At 42.5% G+C, this 22154-nt stretch overlaps 1 protein-coding gene across 1 annotated transcript in view; it reads left to right on the top strand.

Moving 5' to 3' along the window:
* Nucleotides 1-1587: 1587 nt before the first annotated feature.
* Nucleotides 1588-22154, top strand: part of SH3GL2 (SH3 domain containing GRB2 like 2, endophilin A1) — a 214127-nt gene continuing 193560 nt past the window's right edge. Inside the window, exon 1 of the mRNA XM_032300111.1 lies at nucleotides 1588-2160. Coding sequence (XP_032156002.1) covers nucleotides 2116-2160 — 45 coding nt within the window. The 5' untranslated portion in view covers nucleotides 1588-2115. The remainder of the gene's footprint in view (nucleotides 2161-22154) is intronic.

The following is a 22154-nucleotide window of genomic DNA, read 5'->3' as shown; positions in this document are numbered from 1 at the left end:
CTAGGCTGGAGTGCAATGGTGTTATCTAGGCTCACCACAACCTCTGTCTCCAGGGCTCAAGCGATTATCCTGCCTTAGCCTCTGGAGTAGCTGGAATTACAGGCATGCACCACCACACCCAGCTAATTTTGTACTTTTTAGTAGAGCTGGGGTTTCTCCACATTGGTCAGGCTGGTCTTGAACTCCTGACCTCAGGTGATCTGACTGCCATGGCCTCTCAAAGTGCTGGGATTACAGGCATGAGCCACTGCGCCCAGCTGGGCGACCTTTTAAAAATTGGAAACATAGAGAAAAAAAGTTTATTCCTAACAACCAGAGCCTCAGTGAATTAAAATTACTCAGGTTTCCTACTGATGCTACATGCCCATTGAATGTCAGCTGGGGACTCTGGCCTGCTTTAGTCTCACTCTGGATCCTGGCTGAGATACCACAGCTTTCTAGAATATTGTGGCAGAGGAAAAGAGAGTTTTGCATCTCATACCCACATCTCATGCCACTTCTGCAGAAGTGACAGTCACTTTTCCTCCTAACCCTCTAGTCAAAGCTTGTAACCATACCTCCACTTAACAAGAGGTTTGGAAAGCGAAATTCTGCCAGGTAGGGAAAGGTATATGAACAGTGGTAAGGGCTACCACACCGGAGAATAGCTCCTTTCATCTGCCTCTCTCTGCAGCCTGCGTCCCTAGTCCATGTGCTCTCCTGCTCCAGTGCCCACCACTGCTTGACTCTGCCTTTGTGTATGTCAGTATCATACACAAAGTCAGTATCATCAAGAAAGACCATGACTGGTAGCTCTACCGGATGGATAGAACCCTTTTGCATCAGATATTCACCCTGTGCCTAAGCAGCAGTGTCTCGAAGAGTGGGGGTAGGTCTGTGGTTCCTATAAGGCAGCAGGAGTTCTGGAGACATGAAAAGTATTTCTAGGACTCCCATTCTGCCTTGTTGTCTCTACCCATCCTTGGCAATTTCTTCCATCTTGACTTCTGTCCTTCTGGCTTCTCCTTCTTATCACTGTGGTCCACATATGGGGACAGCGTCCAAGTTCTTTCCCACCAGCTCCTCAGTCCTAGAAAAATCAGACGTGGTTAAGTACCAGAGCACAAAAGGCATTTAGTGCTGCTCTGCTCCCAAGTCATCTGATTCTATCAGTTTCACTTTAGCCAGCCATACCTCCTTGGTTACATAGGAAGTATCTGTATATAACTTAGTATCGTGCTTTTTCACATTATATTTTGATTTTTATCAGATCGGAAACCCTAAATTCACAAGCATTTGGTGTTAACCATAACTTGGTGTTAACCAACACCAAGTTCACATTTGGGCTTTTTAATTTCTGTAACCAGAGGATTAAATGCTATTTTTGTAGTAAGACTTCTATTTATCTGTCCAGGCTTAAGGGCTCCTGTTCTTTTTAAGTTGTTAAATTTTATCAGATCGGGGGAAAAGTGTGTGTGGCTTTCCTAATGTAAGATAGGGATATCGAAACCAGGGCAGAGAAATGTTTTCTGTGACCAACCAGGCAGGGCAAGGCACCGAAGGAGCAATGACTTAGTCATTAGTCCAGATAGAAGGCCACTCCTTTTCAGGCTGAGGCTGCGGAGAGGCCAGGCTCAAAGGGCAGGAGGGCCGTCTGCAGGCAGCGCCGCCGCGGCTACCTGGAAGCCCAGCAAGTCCCCTGAGTTTTGCGGGTGCCTGGGCTAACCATCTGCAGCGACCCGTCCGCAGCCCGCGGGGCCACAAACACCAGCCCCGGGACAGGAGGACGTCGTCGGCCCGCTGACCAGGGATACGCCCGCGGGTGCCGCTGAGCCACAGCCCCGAAGCGGGCGCCCGCGCCCAGGTACCGCGCGCCACGGCACCTGCCCGGGCGTCCCCGCGCCTGGGGCGGGGCTTCCCGCGTCCCCTTTAAGAGGCCGCATCACCCGCCCTTGACGTCAGAGTGTCTCTCCGCAGGAGCCCGTGCCCCGTTCGGCTCCGCGCCCTCGCGCCCACAGCCCCGGCGGCGGCACGATCAGCGGCGGCCAGGAGAACGCGCCGCCCCGCCGGCCCTCCGGTCCCGCTCCGCCGCCGCCTCCCGCCCGCACCGCAGCCGCCCGCGCGGCCTCCTGCACCATGTCGGTGGCCGGGCTCAAGAAGCAGTTCCACAAAGCCACTCAGGTAAGAAGCGCGGCAGGTGCGTCCCGCGCAGTCCGGGGCGAAGCTGCGAAGGGCGCGCTCGACGCTGGCCGTCCGGCGGCAGCTCGGGGACCCCGGCACCGCGCCTCGCCCGCGCCGGCCGCGCCCCGCCTCGCCCGCCGCGGCGGCTCGGGGCATCCCCAGGCTGGGCGTCCGCCCTCGGTTCCCCGCCCCCGGCTCGGTGCGCGCTGCCCGCCCGCGGGTCCCCGGCGTCCCGCCTGGTAGCGCTGCCCGCCGCCCCCGCACCACCTCACCACCGCGCTGCGGGAAGGGGACCGGGGCTGCACTGCTGCCGCGGAGTGCAGGTGCCCGGGCGGCGCGGCGGGAGATTATGTAAAGTCCCCTCTTCCCGGGTGACCTTGCGGAGTCGGTGCGCCCGGCTGTCCCGGGATGTGTCGGCACGAGCGGTGGCCGCACTGGGGGTGGCGGCGCGGAGGCCGGCGGTCTGCGCTCTTCTACCTTCCCCGGTGGTCAGAACCCTCCTTCCCCGCCGCCCGCAGGCTCCGGAGGAATGGGAGGCTGGGGGCTTCCTTTAGGGACCCGCATACATTAACTTTTTCCTGGAGAACTAGGTCGTGAACTCCTTTGAGGCCAGGGCATGACCAGCAGTCTGCGGGTCTTAAATATTTCCCTTGAGTTTTGCAGCCTTAGCTTAACCAAATTATTGAAGACTTAAAATCATCCCGTATTTTAAATAGTTTTTAATGAACCTTTGACATCTTAGATGTACCCATTGTTCTTTATGGGGTTAGTACACTGTGATTGTAATAAAACAAATTAACCTAGATTCTAATAATTAAAATCATTGGACTCGAAGAATTTTACATAGGGACGAATAAGCGAGTACTTACGCTGTGACCTATTTCTTACATAATGTGTTGTGATTACTAATTTTTTATCCTTCTAAAATATGTTCAAATTTACGGGATCTCTAGCCAAGGGTTTTGATGACTTACCTTGAAATGTTTTTCATAATTTAGTGTTAAATATTTTTTCATCGGTTAGCCTTAATTAATGAGCTTTCTCATAATTTCTCAGAAGTAATGAGGTTTTTCCTAGGCTACCACAATGGCAGCCCCGTTATAAACCACATCCAGAAAAGATGAGGGTTATGTTTTACAGAACCTTGATTAACTTATGGTGACAGATGCAGCATGAAATTCACATCGTGTGTGTGTGTGTTTGCACACGTGTGCATCATCTTTGTCCCCATAGACTTGCCTTTATAGAATCAATTATATCTGTCAACTTAGGTAATTAAGTAAGACGTTCTGTAAAAATGTTTCTTAATGTCATTATTCTTGCTTTTCTATTATAATTGGAGTTTTCTGTGACTGCTCCACCAGACATGTTTGTGAATGTAAGTGCTTTGTTTGTTGATGTAGTTTGGAAGGCTTCGAATAACTGTATACTTCAAGTTCTTTCATGTTCACCGAACCAAGCATGTGTGCTGCCCAGGAATTCTCTGGCATAACTTCTTCAATATTACTAACCTTTTTGATTTCTCTACTGGTCACTTCTCTGTAGCATACTTCGACACTGGATTTACCAACATGACATCTTTTTTCCACTTTGATCCTACAGATTTCTTTTGCAAAGCTTAGTGCCCTCAAAGGCAATTAGGAGTCTTGGCTTTGGAGTGGCAAGGGCTAAGGTTTGAATCCTGCCTCTGCTGCCTCTGACCTTGAGAGATTTATTTAACTTCTGAATCTGTCCTTGTTAAGTGATCAAAATATCCATTTCTCAGGGTTGAGGTGAAGAGAAATGAGTGTGTAGGACACATGTAAAAAGTGTCCAATAGATGATAGTTATTGACATTAAGGATAATTTTATTAGTATAAAATACTATCCTTTATGCTATGGAAGTTACCCAAGCTAGACCTTTTAGTTTTTCCAAAAATAGTCAGAGGGCTCCATTTCAGCTGAATCTTGAAGTTCTATGTAGCTCTAAAGTGTAGAAAAAACAATTTGAACTGTGTTAGGAAAGAACTTAAAAGGTTGGAGAAGGTAGGCATCTGATGCTATATGGTTTCTATTTATCACACTGAATCCAAATGCAGAATCACCATCATTGTCTTTCTTTTACTGAAAAGCCTTTTATTTGAAAGGTGAAGTAGCACATACTCTCTTATCCATAGCTTAGTGTAGCACACTCCTAGAAAGGCTAAGGCACAGCTAACTGTTCTTTGCCTATGTGTATATTTAGAAGAGTATGTAAAGCCTGTGTTATGGTTTGCGTGTGACAAAAAAATTAAAGAAATAGTCATGTCCTACTTTTGTAGCCATTTATTTCCATGCAGGTTCATGAACCTGATGTAATCTGCAGAGGAAGCTTCAGACCTAGAATTACTTCCTTTTGAGAACTGACTTGCTGGGTGATATAGCCTAGGTTTATTTATTTATTTTTTGAGACAGAGTTTTGCTGTTGTCACCCAGGCTGGAGTGCAATGGCGCCATCTTGGCTCACTGCAACCTCCACCTCCCGGGTTCAAGCAATTCTCCTGCCTCAGCCACCGGAGTAGCTAGGATTACAGGTGCCTACCACCATGCCCAGCAAATTTTTGTATTTTTAGTAGAGACAAGTTTTAGCCATGTTAACTAGGCTGGTCTCGAACTCCTGACCTCAACCTCCCAAAGTGCTGGGATTACATTCGTGAGCCACCACACCCAGCCTGGTTTTATAAGTGGAAGGCACCTGTTCAGGCAAAAGTTTCTTTCTATGGAATTGAGCTTTTTTTGCATGTGTTAGTAAGGGATAATATTTATGTTAATAAAACAGTATACTTTACTGTTTGTACTTGGAGTTTCTGATTAAATGAGTCACAACTGTTGTCTTATGTTAGAATTGATTATTTCTACCTTGTTGCTGACAGTTATTTTCAATATATTTACAATTTGGAGGTAAAAACAATCTTATGCCAAGTAAAACTTATTAGAGGAGAAAATCCTTTCTGCACGAAAATATATAAATATAGCAAAAATTAATCCTATTTTCATATACTTCATTACTTAATTGCTCATAAAGATACAATTTACTATGTCATTAGCATAAAGTATTCTTTTTTTTACTGCAATAAAGGGCAAATGTGTGTTACTCTACTTTTAGTGAGTTTTATTCATATTGAGATTTCATTTTACAAAAGTCGTGTCAATTTTTTTCACTTGTTTTAAACTGACAGCAGCTTAGGTAAAAATAGCTGTTTCCAATGAATATGAAGCTTCTACAAAATCTGCACTTTAAAAAACTCACTCTATCATGCATATGGTGTATACACATTTTGCTTTATAATAACATGTAAAAGTAAAGTAAAATATATTAAGTCATTTTATGAGTGTGCTGGAGCTGCTGTAACAAAGCACTACAAACTGAGTGGTTTCAGCAACAGAAATGTATTGTCTCCCACTTCTTGAGACAAGCACACTCGAAGTCTGAGACCCAGGTGCCAGGAGGGCCACAAGCCCTCTGTCGGTATGAGGCAGGATCTATTCCAGGCTTTCTTAGCTCTGGTGCTTTGTTGGTTATCTTTGGCCTTCCTTGGCTTGTAGATACGTCACTTGGTCTCTGCCTGCATGGTCACATGGCATTCTCCCTGTGTCTCTCAGTGTCCTAATCTCCCCATTTTATAAGGACCCCAAGTCATATAGGATTGGGCAAGCCTATCCCACTCCACTATCACTTCATCTTAAGGAATTATATCTGTAATGCCCCTATTTCCAAGTAAGGTTGCATTCTGAGCTATTGTAATTAGGACTTTAATATCAATTTTGGGAGGGGCACAGTTCAATCCATAACAGTCATTATTTGCGTAAAAGGATTAACCACAGTATTCTATATTTGATTCAGCATCTAAGAGGACAATTCAGTCTGTAAATAACATATAACTTTCTATTACATTCAAAAAGACACACTTGCTTCTTTTTTTAATGAGTTGGTTAGCATATTGCTAAGGTCTGAATGTGTCCCCCTAAAATACATATGTTGAAACTTGACTACCAATATGACAGTATTGAGAGATGGGCCTTTAGGAGGAGATTAAGTCACAGGGGCTCTCATGATTAAGTCATAAATGGGATTAGTGCCCTCAAAAAAGGTTGAAGGGGTCACTCTGTCCCCTTCCACTGTGTGAGAGTTTAGCAACAAGGGACCATCTTTGAAGCAAAGGGTGGGCCCTCGCCAGGCACACGATCTGCTGGTGCCTTTATCCTGGACTTCCTAGCCTCCCAAACTGTATTTATAAGTTACTCATTGTACGGTATTTTATTAGTAGACCGAGACAGAAATATACCTATTATAAACTGCGTTTTGTGGTTTTTTAAAATGATAACATTAATTTGGGTAGGCTGGGTTTCATGATACTGTCTGGTATGTGCTTATCTGTGACACTTGGATTCCTTAACGGGGAAAATTTCATTATGTTTGTGTTCTGTGTCCTTTTGTTTTACCTAATTTCCTCATTCAGATTGCTGTATTTTATATAGATGCTTTGCTCAGGAGACCATTACATAAATCTTTCATGCATTTGTTGATTTGGTGAGATGTGAAACTTAAAAGTATTGGATTAAATAGTTATGACTTTATCTCAGTGAGATTCTCAGTTTCTTAATTGCCTCTAAGCAGTCCACTCTTTAAAATCTTGGCTGTGGCTTGTTGCTTGACCCAGGATTTCCACACCTGTACCCTTTCAGATTCTTAGCCAGTGTCTGTAATAGGCTGCTAGGGGCCTATATATTTTATAAAATTATAAGTCATGTTTTGTACATGCACTTTTCTGAGGGAGAATGTCGTTAGCCTATTACCAGCTTCTTAAATAAATCCCTAATTGCTGTCCCTCCCCTCAAAAAGTAAAAATATCGCGGAGCGTGGTGGCTCATGCCAGTAATCCCAGCACTTTGGGAAGCTGGGGCAGGAGGATCCCTTGAGGTCAGGAGTTCAAAACCAGCTTGCCTAGTGTGGTGAAACCTTGTCTCTACTAAAAATACAAAAAGATTAGCCAGATGTGGTGGCAGGTGCCTGTAATCCTAGCAACCCAGGATGCTGAGGCAGGAAAATCGCTTGAACCAGGAGGCAGAGATTGCAGTGAGCTGAGATGCTGCCACTGCACTCCAGCTTGGGCAACAGAGTGAGACTCCATCTCAAGAAAAAAAATTGATCATGTCATAAGGAGAAAATGGGTGTTTCTTACAATACCCTCACTCCAACAGTTCTGTTACTGGGCTTTAGGATGCGTAATCAAAATGCAGCCTTCTCTGCATTAATTTTAGCAGCAATCAGATATAAAAAACCTTTCCAGAGGTGTCAGGATTGAATGAAGATAATGCTTGTAAGAGTGCCATGCTTGCATAATAAGGATCAATTTAACCATATAAAACAAAATGTTATTAATGAGCTTTAAGTCATCTATGTGATGATATACTGGCGCATGGGCCTGTGGGGATATGAAAAGAAAGTGGTGACTGAAAATGATTTCCCTCTAGCCTGAGAGTCCTCCTGATTGAAGTTTTTGTTGTTGAAACAAGTTATATTTTTGCAAGCTTTTCCCCGCATAGTGATTCTTCAATGTTTTAAATTTTTTTATGAATTTTTGTTTCAGTGTACTTGGAAAATTTTAAGGTAGCCTGCAAATTAATTAGAAGTATGCTAGAAAATGGCAAGACTTGGTTGGGGCAAATGATGACTGCTTTGAGGACAGATATCATTGTGGAAGGGAGAGGTTTAATATTCAGGGGAGGGGAGCTGAAGCTTGCAGAGCAAATTCCATTCTGCCAAGCCTCTTTTGCTGCATACAGAGTCTCAGGGCGTCAAGCAACTTGAGGGCTTTCTTCAGAGGAATAGCTTGAGGCAGAGGAGAAAGAAGGGCAGGACACACTGACAAATGAATCTCGATAATTAGGTGAGAAGATGGAGTTTAAGAACTGCTTCAGACTTCAAAGTGGATACCTGGTGGGGCTTTCTAGGGATGAGCAGTCCTGAATTTAAGGCCAGATAGGGAAGATACTAAGTGGGGAAGATGTCAGTGGATTTTTTTTTTTTTTTGAGACAGAGTTTTACTCTTGTCCAGGCTGGAGTGCAATGGCATGATCTTGGCTCACTGCAACATCCGCCTCCTGGGTTCAAGCGATTCTCCTGCCTCAGCCTCCCGAATATCTGAGATTACAGGCATGTGCCACTATGCCCAGCTGATTTTGTACTTTTAGTAGAGACAGGGTTTCTCCATGTTGGTCAGGCTGCTCTCAAACTCGTGGCTTAAGGTGATCTGCCCGCCTTGGCCTCCCAGAGTGTCAGATTACAGGCATGAGCCACTGCACCCAGTCAGAAATTGGAGTTTTTGGCCTCTCTTTCCCCTTTTTGTTCTTTTAATCCTTTGTACACTTATCCTGTATTCTTTTAGGTAGTGGTCAGTGAGGTGTAGCCACAAGAGGGGACACAGGAGAGGCTCAAGAAAACAAAGTTTATTGTACTCACAGGTCTTAGAATGGCAGAATCACTGTACAGGAGAATAGGAGAGGGGCACATATTGGGTGGAGGTGATGGCCCTGAGAGCAGGATCAGCTAAGCAGTTGGGAAACAGGTGGGAGTGGAGAGAGCAAGGACTGTGGGCAAATTCCTTTACTAGCAATCTTGGTGCAGTTCACAGGAAAAGGTGGGAGGGGATTTCATTGGTGCATTTTTGTGCATGTGATGAATTTGCGTTGGTGCATTGGTAGGCCATGGTCAGAAGGCAGAGAGGTGAACTTGTGGTAGGGGCCAGCTTTATCACACTTGTACACCTGGTTACTTGGGTGGAGTGTTCACAGTTAGTGTATGTGGGAATGAATGTTGAGACAGCAGGAGACAACATATGAAGCTTTGAAACTTTGTAATACAACCCTTCTAGGTGTTTTTGGTTTAGAATTTTTTTGTTTCCCTAAGCACTTAAGGAGCCCAAAAGCTTAAGAATGATGTACATGGTATCTGATGGATAATAAAGACTAAGAAGAGAGCTATAGCTATACTTATTAAAATGCCATGATTGTGAGACCCTGCCAAGTCTTTTGCATTGTACCAACAAAATGTCTTCGTGCTGTACTAAATCATTAGCTGATGACAAATGCTTTAGGAAGTAACTTCATTATTTTTGAAGGTTTTACATTTAGTACAACTTCTAAATTGCAAATATGTTGTTGTAGTTGCTCTGCCCTAATCTCCCTCCCCCATCCCCTGAGTCAAATTGTAGATAGTATAGATGAATATGGAGAAGCTGTGTGTAATACTTGTGAAGAACCCACAGTTCCATGGAGATTTGCTTGGATACTTAGGACTCTGAAGGACCTCTAGGCAGTGTTTTCTGGCTTTTTTTGAATTATGATATATATAAAAAAAAGAAATATCTTTTTTATAGTTGAAACCGACCTTTCCCCATAGATCCGAATGGGAATAGTATTATAATGCTAAGAGATACCTCAATGTCAAGGTATGTATTAGTCTGTTCTTATGCTGCTAATAAAGACATACCCGAGACTGGGTAGTTTATAAAGGAAAGAGGCTTAATTGACTCACAGTTCTGCATGGCTGGGGAGGCCTCAGGAAACTTACAATCATAGTGGAAGGGGGATCAAAAATGTCCTTTATGTGATGGCAGCAAGGAGAAGTACAGAGCGAAGTGGGGGAAAAGCCTCTTAAAACCATCAGATCTCATGAGAATTCACTCACTATCACAAGAACAGCATGGAGGTACCTACCCCCATACCCCCATGACTCAATTACCTCCTACCAGGTCCCTCCCATGACACATGGGGATTATGGGAACTATAGTTTAAGATGAGATTTGGGTGGTGACACAGCCAAATCATATCACGGAATAATGCTTGAATGAAACATAAAGCAGATAGTCAGCCTGTGCTTTTAAATGTACAGGAAATCGACTGGGCTCCATAGCTCATGCCTGCAATCCTAGCACTTTGGGGGGCCAAGGCAGGCGGATCACTTGAGGAGTTTGAACCAGCCTGGCCAACATGGCAAAACCTGTCTCTACTAAAAATAAAAAAAATTAGCCAGGCTTGGTGGTGTGCATCTGTAATCTTAGCTACTCGGGAGTCTGAGGCAAGAGAATACCTTGAACCTGGGAGGTAGAGGCTTCAGTAAGCCAAGATCATGCCATTGCACTCCAGCCTGGGCAACAGAGTGAGAGTGTCTCAAAAAAAAAAAAAGTACAGAAAATAATGTCCATAGTGAACACTCCCACTGAGGAAAGGAGAGAATGGGAGTCAGGACAGCTATTGTCCATAACAGTGATGGCATCCTGCAGGGGGACATTATGAAGTCCCCTGCCCAGCAGCAGAGGAAGTTCCTTGGTTATACAATCTGGCTCTGCAATCTGGGAAGAACTCTTTTGTTCTTATATATATTTGGCTAGATCTAAGAAGGGCGAGAGGAAATGTGCCCCCTTTGGGAACTGCATAACTTTTTCAGTCAACTTCCTGTTTATTTAAATTTGAGGATTGTTTTACAGTCACAGGCTTTTAACTACTCATGGTTGATTTGAGTAATGGAATTTCTTTAGAAACTTAATAGGCTTCTGGCCATGCATGGTGGCTCGCACCTATAATCCTGGCACTTTGGGAGGCTGAGGTGGGCAGATCATTAAGGCCAGGAGTTTGAGACCACCCTGGCCAACATGGCGAAGCCCCTTCTCTACTAAAACCACAAAAATTAGCCCGGCATGGTGGTGCATGCCTGTAGTTCCAGCTACTTGGGAGGCTGATGCATGAGAATTTCTTGAACCTTGGAGGCGGAGGTTGCAGTGAGCCAGATTGCAACACTACTGCAGCCTGGGCAGTAGAGCAAGACACTGTCTCAGAAACAACAACAACAAAAAAAACCAGAAAAACTTCAACTTAATAGGCTTCTGATATATGTTTTCTTCTTGTCAGTTTCATTTGCCAATTTCTATGATGGAAATTCTTTTTTAGATCTAATTTTAAACCAGTAGACTTGGCTGTATTACTCTGAACTTAGCGCCTGGTACTTTGGCTTAGCCAAGAAGTCTTAATCGTGCTTTGTTGTTTAAAGTCCTTTTCATTTATATTTCCTGTTATTTGCTTCAGAGAATCAGGATGACCCTGGATGGGTTCTGCCATCTTAGCACATGGTTTTCAACGTTGCCAAAGGGAAAGAGTATGTTTTAACAAGCATGGGAGATATTCATGAGCCAGGCCTGGAAAAGGAATGTAGTAGACAGAATGCTACGACTCTCAGTGACTCTTGCTCTTGTGTAGTCTCCTCCCCTTTGTGTGGGTACAACATTCAATTTGAAAAAATATCATTCCTGAGAATTTAACTTTATAAGACTAAAGGGAAGATTAGATGATTGGATTTGATCTAATCCCATAAGTCCTGAAAAAGCAGGATATTTTCTCTGGCTGGTAGCGGAAGGAAAAATTAGAGAGACTGGAAGTGTGAGCAGGACTGGACATGCTGTTGTTGCCTTAAAGAGGGAGAGGCCATGTGAGTAGGAATTCAGGTAGCCTCTAGGAGCAGAGATCAGCTCTTGGATGACAGCCAGCAGGGAAAATAGGGACCTTAGACCCACAACCTTAAAGAATTGAACTCTGCCAAGAATCTGAGTTCTTCCCGCAAGCTTCCAAATAATAGACCAGTCTAGGCAATGCCTTGATTTTGGCCTTGTGAGGCCCTAAACGGGGAGCTCAGATAAGCTGGCCCTGACTTCTGGTTTATAGAATTATAAGATAATAAATGGGTATTGTTTATGTTTGGTTGACTGGAACTTGTAACGTGGCCCCTCTATGGTACACCCAAGAGAAAAGGAAGAAGGCAAGTGTAGCCTAGCCATGTGCCCCAGATGTAAAAGTGGGTTTTTGGTTAAAAAGCTAGCAGTTTTTGTTATTTCTTACGTCTATAATTAATTTGTTGTGTGTCTGTTTATTAACTTATTTGTGAGCTTGTAAATGTATGTATAGGTGCATGTCCATATGCACATACACAACATATATATGCACGTATGAATTTTAAGAATTTTAAGTCTAGTTTGCTGAATAAGTCTTTTCTTATTACATAAGGCTCAATATGTTCCATGTGAGTTTTGAGACCGCATTTCATTCTGTCACCAAGGCTGAAGCGTAGCGGCTTGATCACAGCTCACTGCAACCTCAATCTCCTGGGCCCAAGCAATCCTCTCACCTCAGCCTCCAGAGTAGCTGGGACTGCAGGTGTGTGCCACTATACCTGGCCCATATGCCTTTTTTTTATATTTTATAGGGTTTTTTTTTTTCTACAGTGCTTGGGCTTTTTTTTTTTCTCCACTCTTGTTGCCCAGGCTGGAGTGCAAATGCACTGTCTTGGCCCACAGCAACTTCTGCCACCCATGTTCAAGTGATTCTCCTGCCTCAGCCTCCTGAGTAGCTGGGATTACAGGCATGTGCCACCACACCCAGCCAATTTTGTAATTTTTGTAGAGATGGGGTTTCTCCATGTTGGTCAGGGTGGTCTTGAGCTCCTGACCTCAGGGATCTGCTTGCCTTGGTCCTTCTAAGTGCTGGGATTACAAGTGTGAGCCATCACACCTGGCCTGAGCATTTTGATATTTAGATGTTTTTCTTTCATGAGGCACAAGTTTATTTCTGTGGCCCCGATCAGGTGTGGTTTTTTTTTTTTTTTTTTTTTTTTTTTTTTGCTGATCAGTTTTAAACAGTGGCACTGTTAAGTACTTGCTAGGTAGTACCTTAGCTTGTTAGCTTGGTGGGCTGGTAGAACAGTGACAGCTTCACAAACCTTGGAATGGAGAGACTATAGATCTGCAAAGAAGTTTTTGAATTCTTAGTCTCTAACAGTGTGGCAGGGATTTCAGTGAGAGTAGAGGAGTTGACCGTTAACCTAGCATCTGTGTTTGTGCTTGGGGAAGGCTGATGCCAGCACAGACAGTGAAATGCCCTTACCTAGTACAGGCATGCCAGATGGCTACGTGTTATTTTGAAGTTGTTCATTAAAATATTGAGGATTGCAGATTTGTGTAGCACACTTGAATTGTGTTGTGGTGTAAGCAGCAGGGGTGAGGATGGTCATGGGCCCCTTAGCATGTGGGCCATTTTCTGTGATGTGTTAGCCCTGTGTTCTTTGACGTGATTCATGGATCCTTAGCCCTGAATGGTTTTTTAGGTATGCTGGCTAAAGGAAGTGCCAGACATAATTTGGAAAGTATGAGGTCTGGAACCCTGAGATATATTTTAGGGACTTGGTGTCAGTTGAACAGCTTGGTCAGGGAGAGAATATTGTGGCCTGGTTTTATGTCTGAGTGGTAAGTAAGCTGAAGGGGAGGTGTCCTGTAGAAACGGATTACAGGGTGGACACACCTCTCACTTCCGTTGTCATTTTCTGCATGTACTACTCACTGAGGTGACCCTAATGTGCTTCTTTCTGTTGAGTTAATGTTGTGTACAGTGGCTTGATATTTGTATTTATACCATTCATTATTTTGCTGGTTAAGTGGCTGCATCTGGGCAAGGAGGACCTATAGACCCTTTGCTGTGGCCATTCCACATCATCATCATCATCTAATACACTGGCTAAAGGAAGTGTTTTCTGGAGCTGTTCATCAATACTGTTGTTAAGAGTTTGCTGATGAATATTACTAGCCTGTTAACCAGAGATCTTCTTGTGCTCAACTTTGCACTTGAGTTCTGTCTCCCATTTCACTTTTTTATTAAGTTTAACAAACATGAATTTGTTTCTTTTCCATTCTTCTCATACATTATGCTCTATGTATTTTGGGCCCTTTGAAGCTCATAATTCTAAAATCTTTGGATTTTTCACTCATTTGGCCATTATAGAAATCTTGAATACAGTCCAAATTTTCCAGAGTTGTCTATAGTGCTCATCATCCCCGTGTTCTAGACATGGAAAGCTCCTTTTTCCTAGCTCTGAGAAAAGCTAGAAAGATGTCATTCTTTACACGACTTAAATCGTTCGACAGATGTTTTTGTGATCGTTAAGATGCATTTAATTTATTTTTGTTTTGTTTTTGAGACAGGGTCTCACTCTGTTGCAGTGGCGTGATCATGGCTCACTGCAGCCTCCTCCTCCTAGGCTCAGGCCTCCCTCCTCAGCCTCCCAGGTAGCTGGGACTACAGACTCACGTCACCACTCCTGGCTAATTTTTGTAGTTTTTGTAGAGACAGGGTCTTGCTATGTTGCCCAGGCTGGTCTTACACTCCTGGACTCAAGCGATATGCCTGCCTTGGCCTCCCAAAGTGCTGGGATTATAGGCCTGAGCCATTGCACCTGGCTAATGTTTAGTTCATTTTCTGCAAGCTCTTTCAGCTACTTCCTGTGTCTGAAGACATACAGATTTAAAGCATTTTGATACATTTTCACCAAAATATTACCTTACATGAAAGGACATGTCTTAAACAGAAAACTTATCATAAAATCACTGTTATCAATTGTTTTCCTTAATCAATGACTATTACCTCCTCCACTTTTATGAAGCAGTGAGTTATGCTGATATTATGTGATATGTACCAGCTTGCCCTTTGTAATATCTAAATTACCTAAATGCTTAGTGTTGTCTCCCCTCCTGCGCCTTCCAAAAAAGGTCAACTCCTCAGAGGTAAATTTGCATTTACTCAGGAATAGGGGTTGCAACCTGGGTAGCAGTCAGAGATTGCACCACCCGAGAGGGGCAAGGGGACTATTTATAAGAACTTATTTAGATTCCATAAATTGCTTGTCCCATTATTTCATTGGTGTATTGAACTTCTTTGTTCAATAGGTACATTTGTACCTATTGAAAAGGGTACATTTGTGTCAGTTAGTCAGGAAAAACCTTTATACAGAGTGTTTGTAAAGATTAGGACCAGTTTTACTTGTACTGTGTAGTGCTGAGAGCACGGTTGTTTGTGAAGTAATGTTTTCCACAGTTCCTTTTTGGGTCTCCAAGTTCATCAGCAGTTTGACATGCTTGTAAGTAGCCCAAGATGGAATTACTGGTGTAAAACCTGGAACCTTACTAAGCTCATAGTGTCCAATAAAACCGTGTCCAGTGGTTGTTGCTATGAATGATTCAAGTGAACGTAGGCATTTTCTGCAGGATCTTTCCATGTGATTATGGTGGAATAATTTGACTGTTTCATAAGTATATTGTTCAGTTGTATCTTCCTGACATTTTGTCCATCTTTATTCATGTTTGCTGACTGCATTAGGATTCTCCAGCAAAACAGAACCAATATGATATCTAGATATATGAGAGGAATTTATGATGGGAATTGGCTCATGTGATTATGGAGACTAAATCCTGCAGTATGTTTTCTACAAGCTGGAGAACCAGGAAGGCCGGTGGTATAATACAGTCCAAGTCCAAAGGCTTGAGGACCTGGGGGTTGCTGGTGTAAGTCCCAAACCCAAGGGCTCAAGAATCTGGAGTTCTGATGGCAAAGGGCAGGAGAAGATGGAAGTTTTGCTCAATAAGAAAGAGCAACTTTGCTTTTTGTTCTTCCCAGGCCCTCAAGCGATTGGATGGCGGCTGCTCTCAGGTCTTCCTTGCTCATCCTACTGATTCAGATGCTGCTAATCTTTCTGGAAACACCCTGGCAGACACACTCAGAAATATTTTGCCAGCTATCTGGGTATCCCTTAACCCAGTTAAGTTGACACATAAAATTAATCATCACACTGAGTCATCTTAAAATCATTGAATCACTTTCTTAAATGGAAAAATCACTATCGATTATCATACAAAACAAATTTAAATCCTGGATACTTTTGCCTGAGTAAATCTGTGAGCTTGAGGTTTATTCTGCCATTGTAGAAACAGGAGATTAACAAATAAACAAGTGGTAGATATCCTAACAATACCGTGATATTTCCTCCTTCACTGAATTAGAATGGAAGAATAAAATAGATATTTTAATTTGGGGATTCAGTGTTCTTGAGGACTGTGATATTGTGAAATATGTATTTGGTCTCCCTGTTTCCTCACAGAAAAAAATTTATAAAACCCATGGGATCACCAGAGTGATAACTGTCTTTTCACTGTTTTGAAATGACCAGTGGCTGGGGGCTCCTATAGCTTCAGATTGGGGGCTGTTCACCAGAAGACCAAGGTATGCTTAGAAGGTTGGGACTTCCAGCCCTGTCCTCCAGCCTCCTTAGAGGGGAAAGGGGGTGAAGGGTAAGCAGATCACCAAAGGCCAGTGATTTACTCAGTCATGCCTGTGTAATGAAGCCTCCATAAAAACCCAACACCACAGGGTTTGGGAGGGTTTTCAGACAGCTGAGCACGTGGAGGTTCCTGAAGGAGAGGGAACCTGGAGAGGGTATAGAAGCTCCAGGCTGCTTCTCGCATACCTTGACCCATGCATCCTTCCATCTGGCTGTTCATCTGTATCCTTCGTAATACCTTTCTAATAAATGGCTAAACATAAGTAAGTGTTTCCCTAAGTTCTGTGAGCTGCTCTGGCAAATTAATTGAACCACAGCAGCGAGTTGTGGGAACCCTGATTTACAGCTGGTAGTTCAGAAGCACAGGACTGTGCCTGTGACCGGCATCTGAAGCCAGTTGTGGGACTGAGCCCTCAACCTGTGGGATCTCATGCTATCTCCACGTAGTGTCAGAATTGAATTGAATTGCAGAACACTCAGCTGGTGTCCAGTGGAGAATCATCTGCAGAATGAGTTGCTGGTAGAGAGAAATCTCCACCCATTTTGGTGACCAGTGGTCACAGAAGTAGTCTGTGTTGGGTGTTTCGAGATATATATAATAAGAAAAACTGAGTTTGCTTTTTTGCTGCATCCTTACAAGGACACAAGTCTGTACCAACTGTCTTGTTCAAAATATGCTCCTTCCCATACATCATTTGACTATGGAAATGGTTGACTATTTTCTGATCACCAAGGTTTTTGCCCATAATGGGGTATTTAATTATATTTTAGAAAAAGGAAGGTCATTTTTTAGAGTAGCACTGAGTCATCTGTTCTGTGCCTGATGTTCAGAAAGGAGGTAGACATGTTATTTAAGAGAAGCTCTTGAGACAGTTTAGAAAATGGTGCAGTACCATCCATCATCAGACTGTGTAGCACAAGATCAATAAGAGCCCAGAATTAGAAGCTCAGAGACTTCAGATCTCCTAGTTTTTCCATTCTGAGCACTTGTGAGACCCCAGACCAGTCACTGGTCACTTGATATCAACCTCTTCCTCCTCACACCTGCATTTTCTCAGTTGTACAGCTGAGGTAATATGGTCTTGGGCATGGTTTTAGGTTCTGACATTTTATGCTTCTGGTCTCATTCCCCTCTGGTTCATTATCTAGTGTGGCTATAGTGAACTTTCTAAAGAGCAAATCTAGCATTGTTCTTCTGCTTAAAATTCTTCAGTGGCTCCTTATGGCTCCCAGGATAAGTCCTTTCAAGGTCCTGTTCAGAAGTCTGAAGTGTCGTCTGTGTCCTGCTCAGTGACCTACTCTCTCACTCTCACACTGTATGTGCTCTGAGCTGTAGCTGTGCTAGTTACCCTGACATCTCGCTGTTCTCCCACACAGTGTTCCTTGGCTTTCAAGCATTTGCACCATGCTGTTCCCTCTCTGTGGAAATTCCCTTCCTTCCACTTTGTATTTGATTAATCTCTACTTTATCAGCTTGATATTTTCTCAGAAAGGTTACCCTTCCCTCATTTAGTGTGGCTTAAATGTCCCTCCATGTGCAATGAAAATTGCCTGTTGTGGGAGGGGAACAATACATGCTAGGGCCTGTGGGAGAGTGGGGGAGCAAGGGGAGGGAGAGCGTTAGGACAAATAGCTAATGCATTTGGGGCTTAAAACGTAGGTGATGGGTTCACAGGTGCAGCAAACCACCATGGCACATGTATACCTATGTAACAAACCTGCACTTTATGCACAGGTATTCTGGAACTTAAAAGAAAAAGAAAAAAACAAAATTACCTGTTGTATCTCTGAAGTGTAGTGCTTGGTATAAAGAGAGGGACCCTGCCTTTCTATAATTCATTATGTTCCTAGTTCCTAGCCTGTAGTGGGAATTTAATTGATAATTATTGAATGAATACATAGTTCCTGTTTCTTCCTATTTATCCTTATGTATATTTAAAGAGGGTGTCCTATGCACATATTTTTGATGTATTTATTTCTGCTTAAAATACATCACATATTTCTAAAAGTTAATGTAGAACTTAAAACACACCGTAATAAAATTGTAAGTTTGAAAGTTTAAAATAAACTTCCTTCATTATGAAAATGGCTAGCATGCCTAGGTACTATTTTAACTCATGTGTTACTCATAGCAACCCGGTGAGCGTTATTATATCCCCATTATGCAGATGAGGAAACGGAAGCATGGGGGTGAAGTAAGTTGCCCAAGCTTATACAGCGTCAGTGGCAGAGTCAGGATTGAAACCAGACCATCTCGTTTCAGAGCCAGTAACTGCCAGTAGTTTTTAGCCGTGAATCCTGTTGTCACCTTACACATCAAACCAAGATATATCTAAAAGCTCTTAGTAATCACTAAGAAGAAGAAATGAAGACTTTAGTAGAAAAATTAGACAAGAATATGGAAAGGCAGTATTTGAAAGAACAAGTGGCCAAGATATGAATGCAAAAATTAAGGAAATCAAACAGCAATATCTGACATTTTTCATTGTTTAGATTGGCAGAGATGAAAAGGATAACATTCTGGGTTAGCAAGAGCATAAGAACATGGGTCCTCATTTATGATGGAAGTGTAAACTGTCAAAACACTTCTGGAGATCAGTAGTTCTCTTCCCTGTAATTCTGTTTTTAGGGAACTATTCACAGAAAGTAAATGTATAAGTATGTACAACTTATGTACAAAATTGTTCACCGTAGTAGTTATTGTGATGAAAAATTGGAAACAACTTAAATAAGGGATAAGAAAGTAAATCTATATGTCAGTATTATGAAATCTCTACAGCTATTTTATCCATAGGGCAATATTTATGGTAGTAGGGAAATATTCATGATTATTGCTAAAATGAAAAAAGCCTGCCGTAAAGCAGATATGCAATATATAGTAAGCCCAATATTGTAAAAATACAGCTATGATAGAGTTAAAATGCACTAAAAATTTATAGAAAAGGCCCTATGCTATGTCACTACAGTAAGATTGTTTATCTATTTTATTTTTTTTGAGAGGGAGTCTCACTCTGTTACCTAGGCTGGAGTGTAGTGGCACGATCTCTGCTCACTGCAACTTCCACCCCCTAGGTTCAAGCGATTCTTCTGCCTCAGCCTCTTGAGTAGCTGGGATTACAGGTGCCTGCCACTGTGCTTGGCTAATTTTTGTATTTTTAGTAGAGATGGGTTTCACCATATTGGCCAGACCAGTCTTGAACTCCTGACCTCATGATCTACCCACCTCAGCCTCCCAAACAATAAGATCATTTTTTAAATGAACATTTGAACAGTGATTATTCCTGGTCGTTGGGTTTATGGGTGAGCAGTTAGTGTTTCTACATTTTCTTTCTTATCTTTGGTAATTTGATCTATTACAAAATTATCTTTCCACTCCATCATCTTTACTTGTAACCCCACTTTCTTAGGATAAATTGAAAACAAGGAATCGAATAATTTTAGGAGCCATCATGGGGACTAGGAGCAAACCCAGTTTCTAGCCAAGTTCTAGAACTATAAATAGATGTCAGTTTGCTTCATTAGCCATTTAGCTTAAAACTATTGGAACACCTGCCTTGTCCTCCGCAGAGCCCTGAATTAAATTGTGCTGCCTGGGTTTCTTCTGAATGTATGGCTACTCTTCTAGTTTCAACAAGGAGAAGTGTAGAAACATTATAAATAAACAGCTGCTAATAACTTCTGCTGGCATATATTTTAAATGAATTTTTTTTTTCAGTTCCCTAGTCTTATCTGTAGGAAAAATAGTGTCATGGTGTTGACACAGTGTTTTTGTAAAGGGAAGGAGGGCAGCTAAGACGTGTATAGTGTGGAGGAGTACACCTGTAAGATGTTCTTGGCAATTTGGTGTGAGTTGCTCAGCCTCATTCTCCAACCCTTAGGCCAGGAGTCTCCTGTGCATCTGTCACTTCTTAGCTTCTCAGCAAGAAAACCTGTAGGCAGTGCCATTCTAGCAAAAAAAGAATGAAATGAGGGAGTGATACCTGTGATAGAAGACATTCCCAGTGATACCCTTTGAACTTGAATGCAGAATATTATTAATAGCCTCTGGTAGGCTTCTGTTTTGAAGACAGAAAATACAAAGTTTAGGAAACTATAAATGTTAAAATAATATACTCTTCTCACCAACCCAAACAAAATAGATCAAAATGGAAAAAAAAAAAAAAAACCCAAAAAACACTACCATGAAACACAGCCTGAGTAATGAGATGGGCAGGCCACTGTTGTCTTTCTCCCAGAGAGGACACGTCTGGTAAGATCCACTGGTGTGCTGAGGGTGGCGGATTGCAGGGCACAAGCATACCTGAATGGATGGCCTGGCTTTCTCTGGGGCCTGCTACTCTTTGATGGCTCCAATGGCAAGTGCTTTGACCTCTGAGTCAATTAATTTATGTGAAATCATTTATAGAGAACAGCTTGCTTTTCCAGCCTCTGCAGCATCTTGTGACGTTTCTGGGGACAATATTAACTTGTAAGTTGAGAAACAGTTGAGACTTTGCCTCAAGAGACTTGTTTTCTTGTGTAGTGATCTGCTGAAGCATATACCAAATTGATGCTTTTATTTGCTGCAAAACTTCAGGCTTTGGTTTTTTTAAAGTGGTTTTAGATCTCAACATTTAAAAATAATAAATCACTATGTAACAATGATTTTTGAATGAAGGTAGAGGTAGCATAATGGAACTTTGTTAGTCATGTATTCTGTATTATGTGCTTCTTAGCTGGTTCTCTTAGAGTGAGGGTTTTACAAGAGACTTCTTTCATAATTGCACATTACTTGTAGAAAGGAAGGTGTGAGTTTGATTTGTGTGTTTTCCTTTTCAGATTATGGAACTATTCATTAATAATCTACTCTATAAATTATTTTGATTTAAAAACTCTCCTTGGAGAGTTGCAAGGGCTTGTCTGATCTGACCCTGGCCTCTCCACCTTGGGTTAGGGCCAGTTTCCCCCTCTCTATGCTCTGGTCATCCATCTTTCTTACAAACAGTAGGCATTTGTCAATTACCAGCCAGTCTCTGTGCTGAGTTTTAGGTATAGAGAGATGTATAAAATACTCATTCCCTGCCCCTTGGAACTGGCAGTGCAGTTTGGGAGACAGACCCACGATCATGTAAACATATAATTAGAATTTGTCACAAGTACAACAAAGAACAATGCTAGGGCACTCTTACATGGAGGTCATACCTGACATTATGTTGTGGAGAGAGGCCATGTTCTTTTCAGTATGTAGAAAGGTTAAGGTTGTTTATGAGGTACAGCTGGGGAAGCGCTTACCAGCCTCATTTGAAAAGTGAACAGAGTACTACTATTTGCACATAAAAAAGAGCAGATGATGGTTGCACAGACACTTTACATTCATATTCAGAGAGGATAGCTTTGAGGGAAAAGAACTGCTTCTCATGTTTTACCAAAACTAGGGTTATGGAACATCTCCAGCTGGAACTCTGTTAAATAAGACTGTATGATATGATTTACATTATTATTTTTGTTACCAAAGACCATAACTGTGTCTCACAGAAGTGTGTGGTCATGCAGTGTTTCCCTGAGGATGTGTCTTTAAACTGAGAAATTGAGGGTTAGAAGAAACCAGCCCTTTGCAGAGTTGCTGGTCAAGGGATCTGAGCCCACTCTCCCACCTGCCCACTTCATGTCATCCTGGGGCTAGTTCACTCCCACCTATCCTTATAGACCTTAATTCAGATGTTACTTATTGGAACCCCTTTCTCTGACCTACTAGGTTGGATCAGGTTCCTTTTATTATATTCACCATGGTTTGTGATTGTGTATTAATTTTATGGCCATTTGATTAAGTGCCTGTCTCCTTCAG

Source organism: Sapajus apella, unplaced genomic scaffold (genome assembly GCF_009761245.1).
Source record: "Sapajus apella isolate SASKATOON/1434 unplaced genomic scaffold, GSC_monkey_1.0 scaffold42, whole genome shotgun sequence".
Lineage (NCBI taxonomy): Eukaryota > Metazoa > Chordata > Mammalia > Primates > Cebidae > Sapajus > Sapajus apella.
Note: the sequence above shows the minus strand (reverse complement) of the source record. Positions and strands in the feature narration are given on the sequence as shown.